Raw genomic sequence first — 27,281 nt, forward strand, 5'->3', positions numbered from 1 at the left:
CGCCTACGCAGCCAACAGAACCATTGGGTCACGTATGTGTATAAGCTATCTTATGTTTGAGGAGATTTGGTATATCATCAAAAACACTCACAAATGTACCGTGGAGAGTATTTTAACTGGCTGCATCCCCTTCTGGTATGGGGGTGGTCTACTGCACAGGACCATAGTAAGCTGTGTAAGCATAGTAAGCATTGTAAAATTAGTCAGCTCCATTATGGGCATTAGCCTCTATGGTATCCAGGACATCTTCAAGGTGCGATGCCTCAAAAAGGTGGCATCCATCATTAAGGACCCCACCACCCAGGACATCACTCTTCTCATTGCTACTGTCAGAAAGGAGGTACAGAAGCCTGAAGACACGGACTCAGTGATTCAGGAACAGCTTCTTCCCTTCTGCCATCCAGTTTCTGAATGGACATTGAACTCATGAACACTACCTCGTCACTTTTTTTATTTCTATTTTTGCACTACTTATTTAATTTAATTATATATATTATTGTAATTCAGTTTTTTCTCTCTATTGTCATGTATTGCATTGTACTGCTGCAGCAATATTAACAAATTTCATTACATATACCAGTGATATTAAACCTGATTCTGATTATATTAATTGTGTTCTTTATCTTATTGTGTTTTTTCCTGTGCTGTATCAGATCCAGAGTAAAAATTACTTTGTTCTCCTTTACATTTGTGTACTGGAAATCACTACAACAATCTTGAATCTTGAATCTAAAATAATCCAGGTGATATTTGTGGAATATTGAGAAAGTACTAACAACTCACAATTAAAGTTCAGGTTCTATACTTTATTCAATAATTGCTTCTGTAAGCACCTGTGGTGTTTCTTACAAATGCAGTTTGCTGTTATATATGCTAACAGCATGACTTCCTGCTTAGGAATTGTAAAGACGGCATCCTAATTACCTTTGTGCCATTAGTGGAGGAGTCATGCAGGAATGTGATAGATCAGTTGGTTCAGAGGTGTTGCAACAACAATACCAGCAAGACAAAGGAACTGATTGTGGACTTCGGGAAGGAGGAGTTAGAAGAACACGCACCAGTCCTCACTGAGGAATTAGCAATGGAAAGGGTGAGCAGCTTCAAGTGCTCGGTGTCAACATTTTGAATGGTCTACCCTGGGCCCAAAGCATTGATGTAATCACAAAGAAGGCACATCAGAAGCTCATTAGGAGTTTGCTCCTTTGTTCAGAGTTGAGGAGATTCAGTGCGTAGATAGAAATTTGTTCAGACACTTTTAGATGTAGGACAGAGAGCACCCGGACTGCTTGCATCACAATCTGGTGTGGAGTTTCCAGTGCACAGGGTCTCAAGAGCTTCATCATGGGCTCAACATTCTCCACCATCAAGGGACATATTCAAGAGGCAGCATCCATCACTAAGGACTCTTGCCAAATGGACATGACCCCTCCATGTTACTGCCATCAGGGGTGAGGTTCAGTGGCCTGAAGACCCACACTCAACGATTAGGAAAGGCTTTATTTTGTTTTTATTTAGAGATACAGAGCGGAACAGGCCTTTCCCGCCCAATGAGCCACTCACTCCGACCCGCAACTCACCTATTTAACCGTAGTCTAATCACAGGAAAATTTACAACCGTTTAATCTACTATCCATCTTTGGACTTTGGGAGGAAACCCACAAATTCACAGGGAGGACGTACAAACCTCTTACAGAATGGCACTGGAATTGAACTCTGAACTCTGATGCCCCAAGCTGTAATAGCGCCACACCAACTGCCATGTTACCGGGACACCTAAACTTCTGAACAGTCCATGAACCCTACCTGGTTCTTCCTTTTTTGGCACTGTAAATTACAGTAATTTTATATCTTTGCAAAACAACAAATTTCATGCCATACAACTAAGTTATAATAAACCTGATTTTGGTTTTGATTCATTTCAAGAGTTCAAAAACTTAATGTCACTTGTGTGCTGACACTAGTTTCAGCTGATGTAAACAGAATGCAGACTGAGATTTTGTTATTCACTCACAGCCCACGCAGTCCATTTTAATTTGCCTCCCTGTGAATATTTCATTTGTGGATTTGAGGATGGAATGAGTTTGATCTGAGATGGTTTGATACAGGTGCCATTTGGATGTTTATTTCTTCTTGAAAATGCTGGTCCATAGAGTCATAGAACCCTACAGCACAGAAACAGGCCCTTCGGCCCGTCCTGTTCATGCTGAACTGTTTGGCCCCATTGATCTGCACCCGGACCATAGCCCTCCATTCCCTTCCCATCCATATACCTATCCAAACTTTTACCAAATGTTGCAGCTGAACCTGCGCCTGCCACTTGCATCGGCAGCTTCACTGTAGTAAAATCTGCTGCGAGAATCACTGGGGTCCCCCTCCCCACTACTGGTGACCTGGAGATTGTATACGAAGGGCCCAAAGCATTGCTGAGGATCCCTACCAACCATCCCATAATCTCTTTGATCCACTGCCATCAGTAAAGAGGTACAGGAGCATCAGGCCTGGGACTGCCAGACCGGGTAAAAGCGACCTCCCCCCAGTCCGTGAGACTAATTAATACCCTGCCACCACTGAGGTCCCGTCACTAGAAGAGCAAGCTGCTTATTGTTTACCTGTGCTGTACTCTTCACATGCAGTTTGAATTATATTTTATTAACTCATTTGTGATAATATTTTTGTTTTATGTGTGTGATAATATGTATTGTGGATGTATCGTGGTCCAAAGGAACTTAGCTTCGTTTAGTCGTTTATATGTACAATTAAATGACAATGAACTTAATCTACAAAGTTCAAAAGTTCAAAGTAAATTTTACTATCAACCCTAAGATTCATTTTCCCATCGGACATACTCAGCAAATCTGTAGAACTGTAGCTATAACAGGATCAATGAAAGATCAACCAGAGTGCAGAAGACAATACACTATGCAAATACAAATATAAATAAGTAGCAATAAATAATGAGAATGTGAGATAATTAGATAAACAGTCCTTAAAATTAGATCATTGGTTGTGGGAACATCTCAATGGATGGCCAAGAAAGTGTAGTTATCCCCTTTTGTTCAAGAGCCTGATGGATTGAGGGGTAGTAATGGCTCCTGAACCTGGTGGTGCAAGTCCTTGAGACTCCTGTACCTTCTACCTGATAGCACCAGCAAGAAGAGAGCATGACCTGGGTGACGAGGTTCTCTGATGATGGATGCAACTTTCCTATAACAGCATTTCATGTAGATTTTCTAAATGGTTGGTAGGGCTTTACCCATGATGTACTGGGATGAATTCACTACTTCTGTAGCATTTTCTGTACAATGGCATCAGTGTTTCCATATCAGACTGCGATGCAGCCAGTCAATACACTCTCCACTACACATCTATAGAAGTTTGTCGAAGTTTTTGACGTCATGCCAAATCTCTGCAGACTCCTGAGGAAGAAAAGGCTTTGCCTTGCTTTCTTCACGATTGTATTTACATGCTGGATCCATGACAGGTCCTCTGAGATCATGACACCCAGGAATTTAAAGTTACTAACCCTCCCCACTTCTGATCCTCTAATGATTACTAGCTCATGGACCTCTTGTTCTCCTCTCTTGAAGTCTACAATCTGTTCATTGGTCTTGCTGACACTGAGTGAGGGATTGTTGTTATGACAGCACTCAGCCAATTTTTCAATCTCCCTCATTCCACATTCTCACCACCCTCTGAGTGAAGATCTCCCCCACCCCCAGGTAAACATTTCGCCTTTCAACCTCATAGGTAAGAGATTAACCTATGAGCTCCAGTTCTTTGTAATTTCACCCAACCTTAGTGGAAAATGCCTGGTTTACACTTACCCTATCTATATCCCTCATAATTTTGCATACCTCTATCAAATTTCCCCTCATTCTCCAATTCTCTCAGGAATAAAGTGCTCACCTGTTCGACTTTTCCATATAACTCAAGACCTCAAGTCCTGGCAACATCCTTGTAAATTTTCTCTGTACACTTTCAATCTTCAAGTCAAGTCAAGTCACTTTTTATAAACAACACACACAAAATGCTGGTAGAACACAGCAGGCCAGACAGCATCTACAAGGAGAAGCACTGTCGACGTTTCGGGCCGAGACCCCTCGTCAGGACTAACTGAAAGGAAAGATAGTAAGAGATTTGAAAGTAGAGGGGGGAGGGGGAAATGCAAAATGATAGGAGTAGACCGGAGGGGGTGGGATGAAGCTAAGAGCTGGAAAGGTGATTGGCGAAAGTGATACAGAGCTGGAGAAGGGAAAGGATCATGGGACGAGAGGCCTCAGGAGAAAGAAATGGGGGGGGGGGGGGAAGCACCAGAGGGAGATGGAGAACAGGCAGAGTGATGGGCAGAGAGAGAGAGAAAAAAAACAACTAATTATGTCAGGGATGGGGTAAGAAGGGGAGGAGGGGCATTACGGAAGTTAGAAAAGTCAATGTTCATGCCATCAGGTTGGAGGCTACCCAGCCATCATATAAGGTGTTCCCACCTATGTTCGTGATCCCCCCTTGTTCAATCTCTTCCCACCTATGTTCGTGACACTTCTCACGCTTTGAATTTTTTCAATAATTTTAAGTTTCCTGGCCCCCACCGCCTTATTTTCACCATGGATGTCCAGTACCTATATACCTCCATCCCCCACCGAGATGGTCTCAAAGCTCTTCGCTTCTTTTTGGATTCCAGACCTAACAAATTCCCCTCTACCACCACTCTCCTCCATCTAACGGAATTAGTTCTTACTCTCAATAATTTCTCCTTTGGCTCCTTCCACTTCCTCCAAACCAAGGGTGTAGCCATGGGCACCCGTATGGGTCCCAGCTATGCCTGCCTTTTTGTTGGCTTTGTGGAACAGTCCATGTTCCAAGTCTATACGGGTATCCATCCCCCTCTTTACCTTCGCTACATCGACGACTGCATTGGCTCTGCCTCCTGCATGCATGCTGAGCTTGTTGACTTCATTAACTTTGCCTCCAACTTTCACCCTTCCCTCAAATTTACTTGGTCCATTTACGACACCTCCCTCCCCTTTCTTGATCTTTCTGTCTCCATCTCTGAAGATGGCTTATCTACTGATATCTACTATAAGCCTACAGACTCTCACAGCTACTTGGACTATTCCTCTTCCCACCCTGTCTCCTGCAAAAAGGCTATCCCCTTCTCACAATTCCACCGTCTCCGCCGCATCTGCTCTCAGGATGAGGCTTTTCATTCCAGGACGAAGGAGATGTCTTCCTTTTTTAAACAAAGGGGCTTCCCTTCGTCCACCATCAACTCTGCTCTCAAACGCATCTCTCCCATTTCCCGCACATCTGCCCTCACCCCATCCGCCCGCTACCCCACTCGCGATAGCGTTCCCCTTGTCCTCACCTACCACCCCACCAGCCTCCAGGTCCAACGTATAATTTTCCGTAACTTCCGCCACCTCCAACGGGATCCCACTACCAAGCTCATCTTTCCCTCCCCCCCTCTTTCTGCTTTTCGCAGGGATCACTCCCTAAATGACTCCCTTGTCCACTCGTCCCCCTCATCCCTTCCCACCGATCTCCCTCCTGGCACTTATCCTTGTAAACAGAACAAGTGCTACACCTGCCCTTACACTTCCTCCCTCACCACCGTTCAGGGCTCCAGACAGTCCTTCCAGGTGAGGCGACACTTCACCTGTGAGTCGGCTGGTGTGGTATACTGCGTCTGGTGCTCCCGGTGTGGCCTTTTATATATTGGTGAGACCCGACGCAGACTGGGAGACCGTTTCGCGGAACACCTATGCTTGGTCCGCCAGAGAAAGTAGGATCTCCCAGTGGCCACGCATTTTAATTCCACGTCCCATTCCCATTCTGATATGTCTATCCATGGCCTCCTCTACTGTCAAAATGAATCCAAACTCAGGTTGGAGGAACAACACCTTATATACCGGCTGGGTAGCCTCCAACCTGATGGCATGAACATTGACTTCTCTAACTTCCGTTAATGCCCCTCCTCCCCTTCTTACCCCATCCCTGACATATTTAGTTGTTGTTTTGTTTTCTCTCTCTCTGCCCATCACTCTGCCTGTTCTCCATCTCCCTCTGGTGCTTCCCCCGCCTCCCCCTTTCTTTCTCCCGAGGCCTCCCGTCCCATGATCCTTTCCCTTCTCCAGCTCTGTATCACTTTCGCCACTCACCCTTCCTAGCTTCATCCCACCCCCTCCCCCCACTACTTTCAAATCTCTTACTATCTTTCCTTTCAGTTAGTCCTGACGAAGGGTCTCGGCCCGAAACGTCGACAATGCTTCTCCTTGTAGATGCTGCCTGGCCTGCTGTGTTCCACCAGCATTTTGTGTGTGTTGTTTGAGTTTCCAGCATCTGCAGATTTCCTCGTGTTTGCTCTTTAAAGTCACTTTTTATTGTCATTTCAACCATAACTGCTGGTACAGTACACAGTAAAAACAAGACAACGTTTTTCAGGACCATGGTGCTACACGAAACAGTACAAAAACTACACTGAACAACATAAAAACAACACAGAAAAAATACTACACTGGACTACAGACCTGCCCAGGACTGCATAAAGTGCACAAAACAGTGCAGGCATTACAATAAATAATAAACAACAAACAAGACAATAGGCATAGTGGAGGGCAGTAAGGTGTCAGTTCATGCTCTGGGTATTGAGGAGTCTGATAGCTTGGGGGAAGAAACTGTTACATAGTCTGGTCGTGAGAGCCTGAATGCTTTGGAGCCTTTTCCCAGACGACTGGAGGGAGAAGAGATTGTATGAGGGGTGCGTGGAATCCTTCATAATGCTGTTTCCTTTGTGGATGCAGCGTGTAATGTAAATGTCTGTGATGGCGGGAAGAGAGACCCCGATGATCTTCTCAGCTGACCTCACTACAGGGTCCTGTGATCCGAGATGGTGCAATTTCCGAACCAGGCAGTGATGCAGCTGTTCAGGATGCTCTCAATACAACCCCTGTAGAATGTGATGAGAATGGGGGGGTGGGAGATGGATATCTTATTGATATCATTCCTGTATGTAGGTGTCCAGAACTGTACACAATACTCCGAATTAGGCCTCTCCAATGTCTGATAAAACTTCAACATAACATTCCAACTCCTGTACTCAATATTTTGATTTATGAAGGCCTAAGTGCTAAAATCTCTCTTTATGACCCTATCTACCTAAGACGTCACTTTCAAGTGTTACGAATGAGGAGCAACTCTGATGGGCAGAAGGGTGCAAAGTCCCCCCCCCCTTTTTTGAGAATCGCAAAATCGCTACTATTTTGGGTCTGATACCAAGGAAATGAGAGAGAGACAACGCAGAGATACACAAAAGTGGAATGTCTCCTCCTAACAAAAGCGGAACGGAACCATTGATTACTGCTATTGTCTCTTGGAGAAAGATTGTGTATTGAGTACTGTTCTATTCATTGAAACCCCTCAGGGGGCAACCAGAGTGGTCTGGTTGAGGGGTTGCATCATCCCAACCTGATTGACACCTGAGACCCCGTGAGTGGGGATAAAAGTAGGGTCTGCGGAACACCCCTCAGACGCACCAGGAGAGATGCTACGAGACCGATGGGGGCTTGTATGTGTGTCCACCCTTGCCTGGGTGACGAGTCCGCCACGGAAGAACGGTCTAGCTAAAGGACGGAGGGGTCATACGTGAATGGCCACAACAACAACGCATCGACGGATCAAGATCGTAAAAGGAAAGTCGGCAAGTCAATAGCTGTTACTCTCTCTCTCTCTCTCTCCAACAATTGCAACACAGCGATCAACAACTACCACAGCCTGCATGAACTGAACTGAACTTTATATTTCCATCGGACAATTCATTATCCCCTAGACAACAATAGAGCTTATTTCTTATTGATTATTATTATACCCGCACTTTTAGGTTTAGTATTGACGACGTATATTATCTGTATATTTGCATTGATATTATTTCTGTGTATTTTTACTAATAAATACTGTTAAAAATAGTATCACCAGACTCCAACAGATACTCCTATCTTTGCTGGTAAGATACCCAGTTATGGGGTTTGTAACACAAGAAATTATGGATCTGTATTCTCATGGGTCTGGGATAGAGCTGGGATGCCATCCGATCTGTCTCTCTTACTTTCGCATTTCTTGTTGCCATCGTCTGCTGTCAGAGTGCAGAGTTTCCTGCAGCTTATCTCAGTCCTTCCAGTGGTACCAGGCCAAGGCGTCTCACCTTGATGCCGGTATTCCAATTCTTTACGATATCCACAAGGAGCTACTTGAAACACATTCCCTGCCTCCTCCTGAGTGCTGAACTCCGAGTCTGCAACCACACAACATGGCTGGCCCAGCTGGGCTGAACTTTGAGGACTATGACCCCAATATCTGAGAAAATGCTAATGTTGCTTTCTGAGTCTTCAGAGTTTCATTTAAAATCTGCCATTGGCATTTGTCAGGCTTATCACCAAGCTTCAAGGCCTTCCTTTTCAACAGGATCCTTTATCACATCAGACCCTGGTCAGTAGGGATCAGCAACAACTCCTCAATGGTCATCAACTTTGCTGCACCACGAGGATGTGAGTTTAGCCCCCTGCTCAGGTCTCTTTACACCCATGGCTGTGCAGCTAAGCACAGCTTCAACACCTCCTGTCTGCTACCATCAGACAAGAGGTACAAATGCCTGAAATCCCTTGCACCAGGCTCAGGACCAGATACTTTCCTACAACCTTCAGGTTCTTGAACCAACCAGCACAACCCCAATCCTATCACAGTAATGGAGCACTATGGGCCATTTCATGGGCCCGTCCATGATTACTGTATATCTTTTTTGGCATTGTTTTGATTTTGCATCGTTTTTTTCACTCTCTTCATTACCCTGTATAATACATCGCTTTCCACAATCAGAAGAGTTTACATGGGAGCTGAGACAAGAAGGCAACATCCTTCACCAAATACCCTCATGATCTGTGATGGTTAGCGTGATAGTATTACAGCTCAGACCATTCTGGATATCCAAGTTCAACTCTGGCACCGTCTGTAAGGAGTTTGTGTGTGTGTGAGTGAGTTTCCTCCAGGTGCTCTGGTTTCCTCCCACAGACCAAAGACGTATCAGTTAATAGGTAAATTGGTCATTGTAGATTCTCCTGTAATTAGGCTGGTGTTAAAACGGAGGGTTGTAGGACAATGCGACTCATTCCGTACTGTATCTTTCATCACTATGATCAGCAGAAGGCACAGAAGCTTTGATTCCCACCCCACCAGGTTCAAGGACAACAAATCGGCTTCTGAATCCATTTACTCAACTCTCATTGCAGCCTCAGCAAAACAACTCTATGGCCACTTTATACTGCAATGGCCTTTATTTTGTTCTGATTGTGTTCTTTCTTATATAATTTAGTACAATTTATGTTTCATTTGTATTTTTTTCTTGCAAATGTGCCTCTAATGCCATGTGCCTGTGATACTGCTGCCCCTATACATTTACATGTTCTTGTGCATATGACATTAATCCTTGTCTTGACTTCTTCTCCTGTACAGATATTGATGAATGCACGGCAAGAACTCACCAATGTAATCCCTCGCAGATCTGCATTAACACAGAGGGAGGCTACAGCTGTTCCTGCACGGAAGGTTACTGGTTAGTTGACGGGCAGTGTATGGGTAAGTCTCAATTCATCCTGAGGTAAGTGAAGGAATGAAAGCCAGAGTTCTTGTTCAGTAACAGAATCGAGGGCCGATGCCCATTGCTAGAATTTACAGTTGAGATGAGAGTTGAGTGGAATAGTTCACAGTCAGCAGGAACCAGAACACACAGTATCACAATTAGGTGCCCAGCAACCCAAACAATACAGATCCAATTGATAACCCTACCTATAAGACAATAAGATATAGAAGCAGAATTAGTCCATTTGGCCCATTCGAGACTGCTCTGCCTTTTCATCATGGCTGATCCATTTCTCCTCTCAGTTCCAATCTCCTGCCTTCTCCCTGTATCCCTTCATGCCCTGACCAATCAAGAATCTATCAACCTCTGCCTTAAAATTACATAAAGACTTGGCCTCCACAGCCCGTAGCAATGAATTCCAAAGATTCTGGATGGAAAGTTATTCTGATCTCAGCTAGAACCCAATTTTAGTCTTGGAAGGACTCCTTCAAGTTGTCACGTCATACAGTAGCTGCCAAACAGATCTGCAGATCCTACCCAGACCCATTTCCACCCCTACCTTCTGACCCCTCGCCAGTCCAAGTTGATACTGCTTCTTGCTCTTGACTACTGTCCTATTAGTCTAGGTTGGACCATTCCCCTCCCCCCCCCACTTTAGATTCCAGCTATATACTCTCTTTAACCTCCCCACTGTTGAAACCAGACTCCCAGACATTGACCAGCCTATCCTGACCCTTCTCAAAGCCAGAGCAAGGTCAGACCACACCACTTCACATCCCAATCAATCCCACTGAATGCCCAGACTGATCAAAGCCTAACACTTCAATAAGCTCCTCCAAATCCCAGATATGATTCCTTTGATCAGTGTTTGTTTTGAGATTGAGAAGGGAACCAATGGGTTGCTTTGCCCAACAGTGCCCCAATTTCAGTCCGTGCCTCCCAGATCATAGCACCTTCCATAAGACCATCAGGCATAGAAGCAGAATTAGACCATTTGGCCCATCGAGTTTGCTCTGCCATTCCATCATGCCTGATTTATATATTTATTTAGAGAACAGGCCCTTCAGCCCAGTTAGCTGTACCACCCAGCAACCCACCTAATTAACCCTAGCCTAATCACAGGACAATTTACAGTGACCAATTAACCTACTAACTAGTCTGTCTTTGGATTGTGAGAGGAGACCTACATGGTCAGGGGGGAAGAACGTGCAAACTCCTTACAGATGCTTCGGAATTGAACTCCAAATTCCAATGCCTTGGACTGTAACAGCATTGCGCTAGTGACTACACAACCATGGCACCTCTTAACTCCATTCTCCTACCTCCTCCTCATTACCTTTGATGCCCGTACTACTTAGGCGCCTATTGCCCTCTGATTTAAATATACACAATAACTTGGCCTCCACAGCCGCCTGTGGCAACAAATTCCACAGATTCACCACCCTCTGACTAAAGAAGTTCCGTCACGTCTCAGTTCTAATGGGACATCCTTCTATCTTGAGGCTGCACTCTGTGATCCTAGACTCACCCACCATTGGAACCATTATCTACGCACCCACTCTATCTAAGCCTTTCAATGTTCCCTAGATTTCAACAAAAACTTCCCTCATTCTTCATAGCTCCAGCAAGTACTGGTCCAAAGCCAACAAACACTTTTCACACATTAAACCTTTCATTCCCGGAATTATTCTCATGAGCCTCCTCGGTATCCTCTCCAAAGCCAGCACATCCTTAGATACGGAGTCCAGAATTGTTAACAATGCTCCAAGTGTGGTCTTACCAATATGTTATAACAGCTCAGCATTACATCCTGGCTTTTATATTCTGCTGCTCCTTGTTACTGACTCATGCTGCAGTTATGAATGAAAGGGTTAACTATGACTACAGTGATCTGCTAAGCAGGCTCCAGGGTTGATTGGTCTCATCTGGATCCATTTCTTATGATTTATGCTCATTTTCTGACATAGAGATGGGCAAATTATTTTTAACGTAAGTAGTGGGATTCACTAGAAAGAGTCTTGAATGAAATGTTCCATGATCAAATATCCTAACTTAATATTGTCCATGAAAATAACACAGAGCAAAGTATGATTGTTACAGTAGCACAAGAGATTCTGCAGATGCCGAAAATCCAGAGTAAGACATGCAAAATGCTGGAGGAACTTTACAGGTCTGGCATATTGAAAGGAATAAGCTTTCGACGTTTTGGGTCGGGACCTTTCATCAGGACAGTCCTGATGAAGGGTCTCAGCCTGAAATAGGGAAATTAGTGTATAAGGCTATGGGAGGTTTGGAGGAGTGGGGGGCATGACAGAATTCATCTTCCAGTAGATGCCAAGGAAAAATGGACGGAATGACCTCCCACAGATTCACAACATTTCTGTGATGTTCTGATATCAAAAAAATCAGTGATTTATTTCTTGTGGTAGTACATCGCTTCCTCATCGACACTGAACTCTGTTCCCCTCTCAGACATCGACGAGTGTCGGCATGGATACTGTCAGCAACTGTGCGCCAACATTGCCGGCTCCTACTCCTGCCAGTGTAATTCCGGCTTCCTCCTCAACCCTGATGGGAGATCATGCCAAGGTAGTGAGATCTCAATATCAGTTCGTCCAAGTCTGTTTGTGTGGAGTTTCATTGATTCCATTGTATTTCTTTATTTTACTGTAAGTGCCTGCAAGATAATGAATCCCAAGGTAGTATATGGTGACATATATGTAAATACTTGGATAATAAATTTACTTTGCACTTTGAAGTGTTACAATGCATTGAAGGCCTCCTGGAGTAGCTTTAGAAATCAGTTGAGTTCATGGATGTTGGATTATGCACCGGTAACTTGGTCCTGTGTTGGTCGGGGTCAACCATGGGTGTTGCGTCCCAGCTGTCACACGCAAGCCAGTAAGCAGATCAGGCTGGTACGGTGTGGAAACCAAGCTGTTGCCCATGTAACCGACTCCATCCTGCCCCTGCTCCACGCAACTGAAGAATCCAAAGGAACAATAGAAACCGGTACAGTTTGACACCAGCGCTGTCGCAGGAGTTGCCAGTCACCATTGAACTCAATGGTGTTCATTGACTGCCGTTGGGATTCTAGATCTGGAACTTCCCATCAGCGTTTATTCCTGAAGTCTTCCGCATGACTGAGTGTAGTAGCAAGGCAGTGGAGGTTTAAGATCGCAGATTTCCTTCCCCTAGATGATCTGCCAACCACAGCTGATGAGTCCCATCTGCCCAAAGCCACTGGTTTTAAGTCTCCAGTAACCCACCTTTGCCCCATCTCCTGTCAGTAGAAATGGTTCCGCTGGGCCACGTGTGAAGTCCAGGAGCTGGACTTGGTTGTCAGAGGCTATTTGAGATGTACACCATTGGGTGCATTTAATAGGTAGTGGGAGATTATCCTCATTATCACCCCCACCTCCCACCCCGGCCTGTGGCAACGTAGAGGAATTGTGCCGGTGACACACAGCCATGGGTGTAAAGAGACCCGAGCAGGGGGCTAAACTCACATCCTTGCGGTGCAGTGAGCTTGATGATCATTGAGGAGTTGTTGCCGATCCCTACTGACCAGGGTCTGATGTTGATCCTTTTGAAAAGGAAGGCCTTGAAGCTTGGAATCTGCCTAGATGGAATATGAGGTGTTGCTCCTCCAACGTGAGGCCATGGACTGACATATCAGAATAGGATTGGGGATTGGAATTACAATAGCTGGCCATTGGGACTCCTGCTTGTTGTGGATGGAGCAAAAGTGCTCGACAGAGTGTTCCCCCAATCTACGTTGAGTCTCACCAATGCAGAGGCCACATTGGGAGCACCAGACACATTAGGTGACCTCAACAGATTCACAGGTGAAGAGTTGCCACACCTGCGAGGACTGTTTGGGCCCTTGAATGGAAGTGAGGGATGAGGTGAATGGGTAGGTGTAGCTACCTATTCTTTCATTTGCAGGGAAAAGTGCCAGGAGGGAGATTAGTGAAGAGGGATGAATAGACAAGGGAATCATGGAGAGAGCGACTCCTGTGGAAAGCAGGGAGTGGGGCCGGGGAGGAAAAGATGTGTTTGGTGGTAGGAGCCCATTAAAGATGATGGAAGTTGCAGAGAATGATGTGCTGGCTCATGGGGTGGTAGGTGAGGACAAGAGGAACTCTATCGCCATTAAGGCAGCAGGAAGATGTAGTGAGGGATGATATCTGGGAAATGGAGGAGATATAAGTGCAGCAACAATTGCGGAGGAAAGAAAATCCCATTCTTTGGAGAAGGAGGACATCTCTGATGTTCTGAAAAGGAAAGCTTACTGTTATATTTTATTAACCTACTGATTCTCACAGCCCTTTCCACTGTCTCACCTGTAGAAATGCCATTCCCTTTTCTCAGATCCTTCATCTCTGCTGCATCTGTCCCAGGGTGAGGCTTTCCTTTTGAGGATAAAGTTGGTATTCAGTACGTTGTTTTTCACAACTTCCCACACACTCTGCAGCCAATAAACTACATTTGAAGTGTAGTTACGTCGTAGCATAGAAAATATGGGGCCATGAGTCCACAGCAAGATGCAGTAGCTATCGGCGTGATATGAATGACCGAAATTGCTATAAACCGTATCCTTTAGTTCAGAGCAGTTTGCTATATCTGGTTTCACTTGTCCACCTGCTTTGATGCTGTTGCAATAGACTGTATAATTGTTATTTTCTGCACAGTTTAACAATCTGTGCCTGCTTGTATTTTATAAACTACTGATGTATATGTAACTGTTCAGTGTGCCCCCTAGTGGTTACAGTTCCTTTGTGATTCTGGAAGCTCCCCTGGTATCACGTTATTTAAGTAGAGGCTATCTGATTGGTTCCCTCATATCTATAATTTTGAATGGAATGTTTCTTATCTATGGTTATAAGAAGAGCTGAACACACTGGCCTGCCATCTTTTTCTATTCTTTGTCCTTAGCTTTCCAATTCTTGTTGTTTTATTAGTGCTTAATTAAATAATCGCAAGGCAACAAGTTTTATACCTGTTTCTTTACTTCCAAAAGAACCTTAGATGAAAAACAATAGAATCCTACAGTGCTTTGAGCAGAAGGACATATTTTTTGTGTAGCCCATTGTAACATATTCTATCATAAATATCTCCTTTCGTTTTCAATTAAAACTGTTTTAATTGAGGCTGGTGACACATTACCAACCATGATTCCCCTCTCCCTCTCCCTCCTCCCTTCCCACTCTCAGTCCACAATAGAAACCCGTCTCAGAATCAGGTATATCATCACTCACATTTGCCCATAAAATCATAAGACATAGAAACAGGATTATGCCATTCAGCCCACTGAGTCTGCTCTGCCATTCCATCATGGCTGATCTCAGATCCCACTCAACCCCATACACCTGCTTTTTCGCCATATCCTTTGATGTCCTGACCAATCAGGAACTATCAATTTTCATTCTAAATATACCTATGGTCTTTGCCTCCACAGCTATCTTTGGCAGAGCATTCCATACATTCACTACTGTCTGGCTAAAAAAATTCATTAACTGTTTTAAAGGGTTGCCCCTCAATTTTGAGGCTGTGCCCTCTAGTTCTGGACACCCCCACCATAGGAAACATCCTCTCCACATCCACCTTATCTAAATTAAATGTTTTGATTTTTTTGTGTCAGTGGTACTGTGCAATACAGAGGATTACTGCCGTACTGTGCAAAAGTCTTAAGCTCCCCCTACATAAATATGTGCCTAACACTTTTGTGCAGGACTGTATCTTTGACTCTTTGTTATCATCTAAACTTCTGGACAATTCTCTGCAGAGGATAAGGTACATTTTATAAATGATGATACAACAGATGACCAAATGAATCTCAGTTAGTTCATAGAGACATATATGTACTTTGATAATAAATTTACTTTGAACTTTGACACCGATGTTCTTTCGATGCCTTGCCATCCTGCTATAGATGTGGATGAGTGCGCTGGAGAAAATCCCTGTGGGCAACAATGCATCAACACTTACGGTTCCTTCCTCTGTCGCTGTGATACTGGGTATGAACTAAATTCGGAGGGAATGGGCTGTGATGGTAAGCAATGGAACAACTGGGTTCAATTTTTTTATCTTTGAGAGCTGGCTTTGCCTCCCTAAGCCCCCTCCCATTCCTGTCAAGGGTCTCACCTGAACTTAATGTACGAACCACTCTATCATTTTGCTACCACTACTGCTTCATGGTTGGTCAGGCGGAGTTAAGGCTGTCGCTGACAACAATCCCAAGACCATTTCTCATGCATGTCTGTGATGCTCTGGCACTTGGCAACCAACAAAACCCATCTGATTTACAGCCAGCGAGTTTGCACAATCTTTTAATTATCAGTCTACTTGCTAAATTGTTTAATTTAGTTATTTAAAGATAACAACACAGTAACAGGCCCTTCCGGCCCAGTAAGCCTGCACTGCCCATTTCCACCCTTGTGACCAGTTAACCTGCTAACCGTACTGAATCTTTGGAATGTGGGAGGAAACGGACAGCTGGAGGAAACCCATACAATCGCAGGAAGAGTGTACAAACTCCTGGCTGACAGAGGTGGGAACTGAACTCCGGTCGTGGGTACAATAATGTGCGGATTTACTACTGAATTAGGGCCAGATATCAAAAAGGAAAGAACATTGTATAGAATCTTCATTATCTTGGTCTAAATAGTCTCAAATTTTGGGTGTACCTGTGAGACAAGGAAACTATAAAGAAAGACAAAGGAATCACAATCTTGTGATAACGTCCATTATCGTCACTTATTGACTGATTTCTATGAAGTTCGTTTATATCTGTTGAAAATTTTATAAGATCTTGGAGTTTGAACCCTGAATCTTGAAACTGTTTAAAATGGCTTTGATTCTTTGTCTCATCTTTCTGCTGTTATAGTATGTTTGATGTTATAACCCAATAGCTCTCTCAGCTTTTTGGGACTTTGCTAGCCACATCAAAGGACCTACACTGGTATATAGGTGCATGAGTTCAGTGTTAGTTTTGACACTTGACTGTTAACCTTGCCTTAGCATCTACTCACTTCTTCCCTTAGCCCAATTCACGTGCGTCATGGTAGCATGGCGATCTGCGTGATGCTATTACAGCTCCAGTGTCACAGTTGGGAGTTCAATTATGACGCTGTCCGTGAGAGGTTTGTACGTTCTCCCTGTGACTGTGTGGGTTTCCTCCAGGTGCTCTGGTTTCCTCCCACAGTCCAAAGATGTACCGGTTAGTAGGTTAATAAATTGTCTACTGATTAGTCCAGGATTGATTAGGTGGGTTGTTGAGCAGCGTGACTCATTGGGCCGGGGGAGTCTGCTCCACGCTGTATCATTAAATAAATAAAAATTAATAAATTGAGGTCAACGAAGCAGGGATTAATTTTCTGCTGGTTGCTCCTGAGACAATCAAAGATGGAAAAGAAAACTATTGAAATGTTTAATGAATGATGTGCGATTAGTCCAGTTTGTGGACCTATGTAGAGAAGGCCAGAAACAGTAGGAGATGTGACATGTCGTGCCGATTCACTTTCACTGTGGTAGAAGTCAGAATCTAGCCCACCTTCTGAGTTCTGAAGTACAGTGAAAGCTTGCGGTACAAGTCCAGTTATCCTTGAGTGTGGTAGTGCCGGTTGATAACATAGGTACAAAGGCTGATGGGATATTATTCGTCATTAGTCAGGGCATTGAAAACAAGAGGAGGGAGGTTATATTCCAGCTTTCTAATATTTGATATAGACCTTCGCAGGAGTAATGCATAGATTTCTGGTCACCATACCATAGGAAAGATGTGATAGCTCTGGAGAGGAGATTCCCCACGATGTTGAATGCGATCGAGCAGCTCAGTTATGAAAAGAGATCAGAGAGGCTAGGTCTGTTCTCCTTAGAACTCAGGAGAATCCAGAGGGGACATGACTGAGGTGGCACAGTAGCACAGCGGTTAGCACAGTGCATGCGATCATCGATTGGGGGTTCGATACCCACTACCGTCTGTGAGGAGTTTGTACATTCTCCAAGTGACCACGTGGGTTTCCTCTGGGTGCTCCAGTTTCCTCCCACATTCCAAAGACACACGGTTGGAATTAGTGAGCTGTGGACCTGCTCTGTTCGTGCCTGAAGCACGGCTCACTTGTGGGCTGCCCCCAGCACAGTCCTCGCTGATTTGATTTGACACAAATGAGGAATTTCACTGACTGTTTCAATGTTTTGATGTACAGGCGACAACTCAAGCTAAATCTAATCTCCTATCGTATATAAAATTATGAGGTGTATAGGTAATGTGTAGGTAGCACTAGCAACGACATCACTCAAAACAGCAGTCCATAAACATATAGCTTAAATAGATAGGAGAGGCCGTTCTGGCCCACTGAGCTGCACTGTTTGGGACCCACTGATTTAACACTAGCCAGGACATTTTACACTGACCAATTAACCTACTAACCGGTACATCTTTCGACTGTGGGAAGAAACCAGAGCACTCGAAGCAGACCCACGCAGTCACGGGGAGAATGTACAAGCTCCTTACTGACGGTACCAGATTGAGCTCCGAATTCTGGAGCACCATGAGCTGCCATAGCAACGCATTAATCGCTACGCTACCTCGGAGACCCGCGTAGTTCAGTCACCTGCAATGATATCACTGAGAAAAAAATCAGCCCATCAAAAATAAAACATAGTTTTACTCATCAATTGTGGGATTGAGTTTAAGAGCCCAGAGGTAATGTTGAAGCTATCTAGGACCCTGGTCAGACCCCACCTGGAGTACTGGGCTCAGTTCTGGTCGCCTCACTACAGGAAGGACGTGGAAGCCATAGAAAGGGTGCAGAGGAGACTTACAAGGATGTTGCCTGGATTGGGGAGAATAGGTTGAGTGAACTTGGCCTTTTTTCCTTGGAGCGATCTGATAGAGGTGTATAAGATGATGAGAGGCATTGATTGTGTGGATAGTCAGAGATTTTTTCCCCAGGGCTGAAATGGCTAGCATGAAAGGGCACAGTTTTAAGGTGCTTGGAGGTAGGTACAGAGGAGATGTCAGGGGTAAGTTTTTTACACAGAGAGTGGTGAGTGCGTGGAATGGGCTGCCGGCGGCGGTGGGGGAAGCGGAAACAATAGGGTCTTTTAAGAGACTCCTGGGCAGGTACATGAAGCTTAGAAAAATAGAGAGCTACGGGTAACCCTGGGTAATTTCTAAGGTAAGGACAGGTTCGGCACAGCTTTGTGGTTTTCTATGTTTCTATATAGCTTAAAAAAGATAGATAGGAAAGGGTATTAAAAGGACTCACTTGCCAACTGAGGATGAATCATTTATTTACAATTAATTTGGGAAAATATCCATCTAGTTCCAGTTAAATCTGGTGAAGTAAGTATATCCTGTGGAGAAGAGAATTAGCGCACTGATAAATATGTATGTTAGAAACTAAATGTTATACCAACATACTTTACATGGATATAAAATAAATTTTATTTAAATAAAAACATGGTAAGTGAATAAAATTAAGTATTTTGTTTGTTATGCTCACTGTGATTACTACTAAAGAAGGTGTCTTTTAAAAGCAAGCTCTTATTCACTAATATTTTTAAACCAACACCTTGTTGTCTTTAGCGACAAGTGTTGCCATGTTGTTTCAGGCAAACCACAGCTGTGGGATATAGTTCAGAAATTCTTTCATTGGGAAAATAAATCCTGCAGGAAATTATGTAATTCAGACTAATATTTTACTTGGGAATCGAGGTGACTAAATTGTACAAAAATGTTTATTAATGATAGCATCTATTTTTCTCTGGAGATTGACTAATTTATCACTGGGTTTATATTAACCACATTTAACTTTTAAACTCTTCAACACAATGCTACTGTTTGGTTTATTGATAAATGCTTAACTTTCTGAGGGCTGCAGGTCATTTTGGTCTTGTGTACAGTTCACACCATTTTATCATTTTGGTGATTGGAAGCATTATTGTAGCAGCAATTTCCTCCTCCAGTCCTGCCCTTCCCAACCAGACCCTGTTGGCTGAACAAAAATGCTTTGTTTATCTAATATTTCCTATTGAAGAGAAGGGTAATTGCAGAGAATGTGAAGGAAATATGCAAAAACATGCAAACTGCTTACAGATTGTGGCGGGATTTGAACCATGATTTGGCACTGTAAAGTGGTTGCACTAACCACTACACTACTGTGACACTAACCACTACACTACTGTGACACTCTGGGTTGAATGCACATAGTTCTTCTTCCCAAGGTTGAGGAATGAAGAACTAGAGGATATGGATTTAGGGAAAAGATTGAATAGGAACTTGAGGGGCAACCTTTTTCACCCAGAAGATGGTCAATGGAGGGTACAAGCTGACAGAGGCATGTACATTAATTACATTTATAAGGCACTCAAACAGGTGCATGGGAGGGAAAGGTTTAGAGGGATATGGGCTAAGCACAGACAAATGGAAGATGCTTAGATGGGAATCTTGGACCAGTTGGACCGAAGGATCTGCTCCCACGCTGCATGGCTCTGTTACACTCTCCTCTCTAACATAACAAGCCTGAACGCTTTCATCCCAAACTCGAAGGAACACGTCCCCTCCCACCCACCCACATTTGGAGCAACAGGAAACTCCTACACCTCTTTAATCCTTTATGAATCCAGTGGATATTTATCCCCTCCTTTCGGGCTGAGTTTGAACTTGTAACCCCAGTCAGTACAGATTGGCAACAGCATCTCCTGCACAATGTCCATCAGCACTGGTGCAGTTCAAGGCTGTGTGCTTAGCCCCCTGCTCTGCTAGCTTTACACTCAGGACTGTGTGGCTAAGTCCAGGTCCAATGCTATACTCGAGTTTACTGAAGACACCACCGTCACTGGGCCAGATCAAAGGTGGTGACAAATCAGTATGTTGGAGGGAGATTGAAAATCTGGCTGAGCGGTGGCACAGCGGCAACGTGTCACTCAATGTCAGCAAAACCAAGGAGCTGATTATTGACTTCGGGGTTTGAAACTGGAGGTCCATGAGCCTGTCCTCATCAAAGGATCTGAGGTGGAGAGGGTCAGCAATTTAAAATTCCTCGGAGTTAATATTTCAGAGGATCTGTCCTGGGCTCAGCATATACTGTAAGTGCATTTATGTAAAAAGCATAACAATGCCTCTAATTCTTCAGTGTTTGCAAAGATTTGGCATGACATCTAAAACTGTGACAGACTTCTATAGATGTGTAGTGGAGAGTATACTGACTGGCTGCATCACAGCCTGGTATTGAAACACCAATGCCCTTGAATGGAAAATCCTACAAAAAGTAGTGAATAGAGCCTAGTCCATCTTGGGTAAAGCCCACCCCACCATAGAGAACATCTAAACAGAGCGCTGTCACAGGAAAACTGATTTCTTCGTCAGGGACACTGATGCACCATCAATAACTCACTCTGAGACGTAAGAAGCGAGATATCGGCTTTTATTGACTGGAAGAATGAACAACACTACATCCTGGAGAATGAGGCCGGGCTCAGGCCTCAATTGCCTTTATACAGGGGTCTGTGGGAGGAGCCACAGGAGCAGTCCAGACAGGTATATGTAGTTCACCACAGACACCCAACTCCCAGTTTATGCCCTCTTCTCACTGCTGCCATTAGGAACAAGGTAGAGGAGCTTTAGGGCTCATCTCACCAGTTTCAGAAACAGTTATTGCCCCTCAACCATCAGGCTCTTGAATTGAGGGATAACTTCACTCAACTTTGCTTGCCCATCACTGAACTTTTCCCACAACCTATGGACTCACTTTCAAGGACTCTTCATTTCATATTCTCAATATTTATTTATTCTTTTGCATTTGTACACTTTGTTATCTTTTGCACATCGGTTGTCCACCCTGCTGGATGCAGTCTTTCATTGTTTCTATTATAGTTCTTGGATTTATTGAGAATGCCCGAAAGAAAATGAATCCCAGGGCTGTATATGGTGACAATGAAAAATTACTTTGAACCTTGGACAGATTGAAGTAGTGTGCCCTTCTGACAAACTCCAACTCCTTTTCTATAGCAACATTATACACTTTTTATCTAATCACCCTCATAGGAAAAGACAAATTGATAACCAGGGACATACTGCCTAGATATTAGAAGGAGTTGCATTGATAAGGGGAACAGATCATTAAATAATAATTTTAGGTTAATCATTAATTGTAGGTTGGGCTCATTCTTGACAAAGTTGTTAACCTCAGTAATATTATAACTTCTTGCGATTGAAGCAAAGCAAGATCCTTGGCCAGGAATGCAGCAAGGCAGACAGGCAAATAATATCGGTGATTAGTCTTTCTAGTGCTTTTATCTCTGAAGTACCTTCCTCCCCAAATTGGAATTTCACAGAATGTAGTTAAACAGGTAAGAACCTGAGAGTGAAATAAAATACATATTGCAGCACCTATTTCCTGAGGTTTGTCCTTTAGGAACAATCACAGCAAAAACAAAGATTGAAAATGTATAATAGTAGCACCAACCACCAATGAGCTCCCATTAACATTCAGGTGAAAGTGCTCATTAGCGCCACCCTCTGGCCCTTCCACAACAATGCTTGTGATATAGACTTCATGGCTTTCGCACAGAGGGACAGGAGAGCTAAGCTGTTAGTGTGACCTGCCTCGTTTACTGATATAATTATGATTATAGCCCATCCTTCACTAAAATTATCTCACCGTTCCATTTTTAAACTGCTACATCCTCTATGATTTTAGAAACATAGAAAACGTACAGCACAATACAGACCCTTTGGCCCACAATGCTGTGCTGAACATGTACTTACAAAGTACTTTTCATTCCCTAATTTTAAAATATTAGCAACTTTAAATATTCTCTGAGGTTTACTGTATATAAATTTCCATTTATTTCTTACGTGGATTCAATCAGATCGACAGCTCACCTATAAGAGATTATTGAGAGAAATAAATTTTTTACTGAGTTAAGTATTGTATGTAATTAGTTTTGCTACAACAAGTGTATGGGACATTGGAAAAAAAAGTTGAATTTCCCCATGGGGATGAATAAAGTATCTATCTATCTATCTATCTATCTATTTATCTATTGTTACGTACCCCGTAACTGGGTCACTTACCAGCAAAGATAGAGAGGTCCGTTGAAGTCTGATGGTACTATTTTTAAAAGTATTTATTGATAAAGGGGCACAAAAATAAGATTAATGCAAACATACAGATAATATACGTCGTCAATACTAACTCAAAAAGCGCGGGTATAATAATAATCAATAAGAAATAGCTCTATCGTTGTCTAGGGGATAATGTATTGTCCGATGGAAATATAAAAGTCACTGTCATTCAAGCTGCAGCTCTTTGGGTTTAAGAGAGACGGTTTTAAACTTGCCCAGGTCTTTTATGATGCCAGTCCTTTGAGTCGGGGGAGTTGATTTCCCCGTTGCTAGCTAAAAGCCGTTTTCCGTGGTTCCAGCCACCAGTCCCGAGCAACGGAACTGAACGCACGTGGCCTCCTTCAAATGGCTTCCCGCTATTACGGGATCGCTAGCGTTTCTTCTGGTGCGTCTGAGGGGCTGTTCCTACAGACCCTCTTTTATCCTGACTCGCAGGGTCGAAAATATCAATCAGGTTGGGGTGATGCAATCTCTTTCTCACCCAGCCCACTTTGCCTGAGGGCGTCCACGTAGCATAGTATTCCAATCCACAAATGTGTCTCCAAGAGACAATGGCCATGTCCCGTAGTTTTACATTGCCAGGGAACGAGGCATTCTGCACGTCTCTCTCTCATTTCCTGGGTCCCCTGACCCAACCCAATAGTGATCTTGCGATTCTCACAAAGGAGGGGGCTGCAGGCATAACAGTATTAAAATAAAATGAACAATTTTTGGAAAGAAAAATGCTAACAAAATTGATTAATTTAATATTGATTTACTGAGATACAGAATGGAACCTTTCTGGCCCTTGGAGACACGCAGCCCAGCAATCCCTGATTTAGACCATAAGACCATAAGACAAAGGAGCAGAAGTTGGCCATTCGGCCCATCGAGTCTGCTCTGCTAGTTTATCATGAGCTGATCCATTCTCCCATTTAGTTCCACTCCTCCGCCTTCTCACCATAACCTTTGATGCCCTGGCTACTCAGATACCTATAAATCTCTGCCTCAAATACACCCAATAACTTGGCCTCCACTGCTGCCTGTGGCAACAAATTCCACAGATTCACCACCCTCTGGCTAAAAGAATTTCTTCGCATCTCTGTTCTGAATGGGCGCCCTTCAATCCTTAAGTCATGCCCTCTCGTACTAGACTTCCCCACCATGGGAAACAACTTTGCCACATCCACTCTGTCCATGCCTTCTAACATGCAATTTGTTTCTATGAGGTCCCCCCTCATTCTTCTAAACTCCAAGGATACAGTCCAAGAGCAGTCAAATGTTCCTCATATGTTAACCCTCTCATTCCAGTGAATCTTCTCTGAACCCTCTCCAACATCAGCACATCCTTTCTTAAATAAGGAGCCCAAAACTGCACACAGTACTCCAAGTGAGGTCTTATCATTGCCTTATAGAGCCTCAACATCACATCCCTGCTCCTATACTCTATTCGTCTGGAAATGATTGCCAACATTGCATTCGCCTTCTTCACCACCAACTCAACCTGGAGGTTAACTTTAAGGGTATCCTGCATGAGGACTTCCAAATCCCATTGCATCTCAGAACTTTGAATTTTCTCCACATTAAATAATAGTTTGCCCGTTTATTTCTTCTACTAAAGTGGATGACCGTACACTTTCTGACATTGTATTTCATTTGCCACTTCTTTGCCCATTCTTCCAATCTATCCAATTCTCTCTGCAGACCCTCTGTTTCCTCAGCATTACCAGCCCCTCCACCTATCTTTGTATCATCAGCAAACTTAGCCACAAAGCCATCTATTCCATAATCCAAATTGTTGATATACAATGTGAAGAGAAGCGGCCCCAACACGGACCCCTGTGGAACACCACTGGTAACTGGCAGCCAACCAGAATGGGATCCCTTTATTTCCACTCTCTGTTTCCTGCCAATCAGCCAACGCTCTATCCACGTATGTAACTTCCCCATAACTCCATGGGCTTTTATCTTGTTTAGCAGCTCATGTGCGGCACCTTGTCAAAGACCTTCTGAAAATCCAAATACACAACATTCACTGCATCTCCCTTGTCTAGCCTACTTGTAATTTCCTCAAAAAATTGCAATAAGTCTGTCAGGCAGGATTTTCCTTTAAGGAAACCACGCTGAGTTCTGCCTATCTTGTCATATGTCTCCAGGTACTCCGTAACCTCATCCTTGACAATCGACTTAAACAACTTCCCAACCACTGATGTCAAGCTAACAGGTCTATAATTTCCTTTTTGCTTCCTTGTCCCCTTCTTAAATAGCGGAGTGACAATTGCAGAATCTATTGACTTTTGAAAGATCATTGCTAATGCCTCTGCTTCCACAGCTACTTCCTTCAGAACACCAGGGTGTATTCCATCTCGTCTGCGAGATTGATCTACTCTTAGACTATTCAGCTTCCTGAGTACTTTCTCCGCCGTAACTGTGACTGCGCATACTTCTCTTCCCTGACACCCTTGATTGTCCGGTATATTGCTGATGTCTTCCTCAGTGAAGACTGATGCAAAATACTCGTTCAGTTCCTCCGCCATCTCCTTATCTCCCATTACAATTTCTCCAGCATCATTTTCTATTGGTCCTATATCTACTCTCACCTGCCTTTCACGCTTTATATATTTGAAAAAGCTTTTAGTATCCTCTTTGATATTATTTGCCAGCTTCCTTTCATAGTTCATCTTTTCACTCTTAATGACCTTCTTAGATTTCTTTTGTAAGCTTTTAAAAACTTCCCAATCCTCTGTCTTCCCATTAATTTTTGCTTCCTTGTACGCCCTCTCCTTTGCTTTTACTTTGGCTTTGACTTCTCTTGTCAGCCACGGTTGCATCCTTTTTCCATTCGAAAATTTCTTCTTCTTTGGAATATATCTGTCTTGCACTTTCCTCATTTCTCATATAAACTCCAGCCACTGCTGCTCTGCCGTCCTTCCCGCTAGTGTCCCTTTCCAGTCAACCTTGGCCAGTTCCTCTCTCATGCCACTGTAATTTCCTTTATTCCACTGAAATACCGACACATTGGATTTCGGCTTCTCTTTCTCAAATTTCACAGTGAACTCAATCATGTTGTGATCACTGCCTCCTAAGGGTTCCTTCACCTCAATCTCTCTAATCACCTCTGGTTCATTACACAATACCCAATCCAGTACAGCCGATCCCCTAGTGGGCTCAACAACAAGCTGTTCTAAAAAGCCATATCATAGACATTCTACAAATTCTCTCTCTTGAGATCCAGTGCCGACCTGATTTTCCCAATCCACTCGCATGTTAAAATCCCCCACCATTATCATAACACTGCCCTTCTGGCAAGCCTTTTCTATTTCCTGTTGTAATTTGTAGTCCACATCACTGCAGCTGTTTGGAGGCCTGTAGATAACTGCCATCAGGGTCCTTTTACCCCTGCAATTTCATAGCTCAACCCATAAAAATTCTGCACCTTCCGATTCTATGTCACCTCTTTCTAATGTCTTAATATCATTTCTTACCAATAAAGCCACACCACCCCCTCTACCTACCTACCTATCCTTCCGATACACCGTGTATCGTTGGACGTTCAGACTCCAGAGACATGCATCCTTTAGCCACGTCTCAGTGATGGCCACAAAATTATACCTGCCAATCTGTAATTGTACAACAAGATCATCCACCTTATTCCTTATGCTGCGTGTGTTTAAGTATAACACCTTAAGTCCAGTATTTGGTACTTTTTGCTTTGATTGCACTGCAACTCATCCCAATGGCTGCAAATTTGCCCCATCACCTGCCTGTCCTTCCTGACATCTTTACTGCTCACTATCTTAGATTTATTTCTATTTTCCCCCTACTCCACTCTATCATTCTAGTTCCCATTCCCCTGCCAAATTAGTTTAAACCCTCCCTAACAGCTCAATTAAACCTTCCCGTCAGGATATTGATCCCCTTTGGGTTCAGATGTAACCCGTCCTTTTTGAACAGGTCATACTTCCCCCAGAAGAGATCCCAATGATCCAAGAATCTGAAGCCCTGCCCCCTGCACCAGTCTCTCAGCCATGCACTCATCTGATCCTACTATTCTTGCCCTCACTAGCACATGGCACAGGTAGCAATCCTGAGATTACTACCCCAGAGGTCCTGCTTCTCAATTTCCTTCCTAACTCCCGGAAATCTCTCTTCAGGACCTCCTCCCTTTTCCTATCTCTGTCATTGGTACCAACATGTACCAAGACAGCTGGCTGCTCGCCCTCTCCCTTCAGAATATTTTGGACCCGATCCAAGACATCCCGTACCCTGGCACCTGGGAGGCAACACACCATGCGGGTATCTCTATCAGGCTCACAGAATCTCCTGTCTCTTCCCCTGACTATAGAATCCACTAAGACTACCGTATTCCTCTTCTCCCTCCTTCCCTCCTGCACAACAGCGCCAGGCTCAGTGCCAGAGACCCGGTCACCGTGGCCGTCCTCTGTCAGGTCATCCCCCTCAACAGCATCCAAAACGATATACTTGTTGCTGAGGGAGGCAGCCACAGGGGTGCTCTCCACTATCCAGACATTTCCCTTC

The 27,281-nt window shown here is 43.9% G+C and overlaps 1 protein-coding gene across 1 annotated transcript in view; it reads left to right on the forward strand.

The window, feature by feature from the left end:
- fbln5 (fibulin 5) overlaps nt 1-27,281 on the forward strand; it is a 120,385-nt gene that overhangs the window by 77,964 nt on the left and 15,140 nt on the right. The window contains exons 5-7 of the mRNA XM_073039221.1: nt 9,499-9,621; nt 12,098-12,214; nt 15,561-15,680. Of these exons, the coding sequence (XP_072895322.1) occupies nt 9,499-9,621; nt 12,098-12,214; nt 15,561-15,680 (360 nt within the window). The remainder of the gene's footprint in view (nt 1-9,498; nt 9,622-12,097; nt 12,215-15,560; nt 15,681-27,281) is intronic.

This window comes from Hemitrygon akajei, chromosome 3 (assembly GCF_048418815.1).
Source record: "Hemitrygon akajei chromosome 3, sHemAka1.3, whole genome shotgun sequence".
NCBI classification, from domain to species: domain Eukaryota; kingdom Metazoa; phylum Chordata; class Chondrichthyes; order Myliobatiformes; family Dasyatidae; genus Hemitrygon; species Hemitrygon akajei.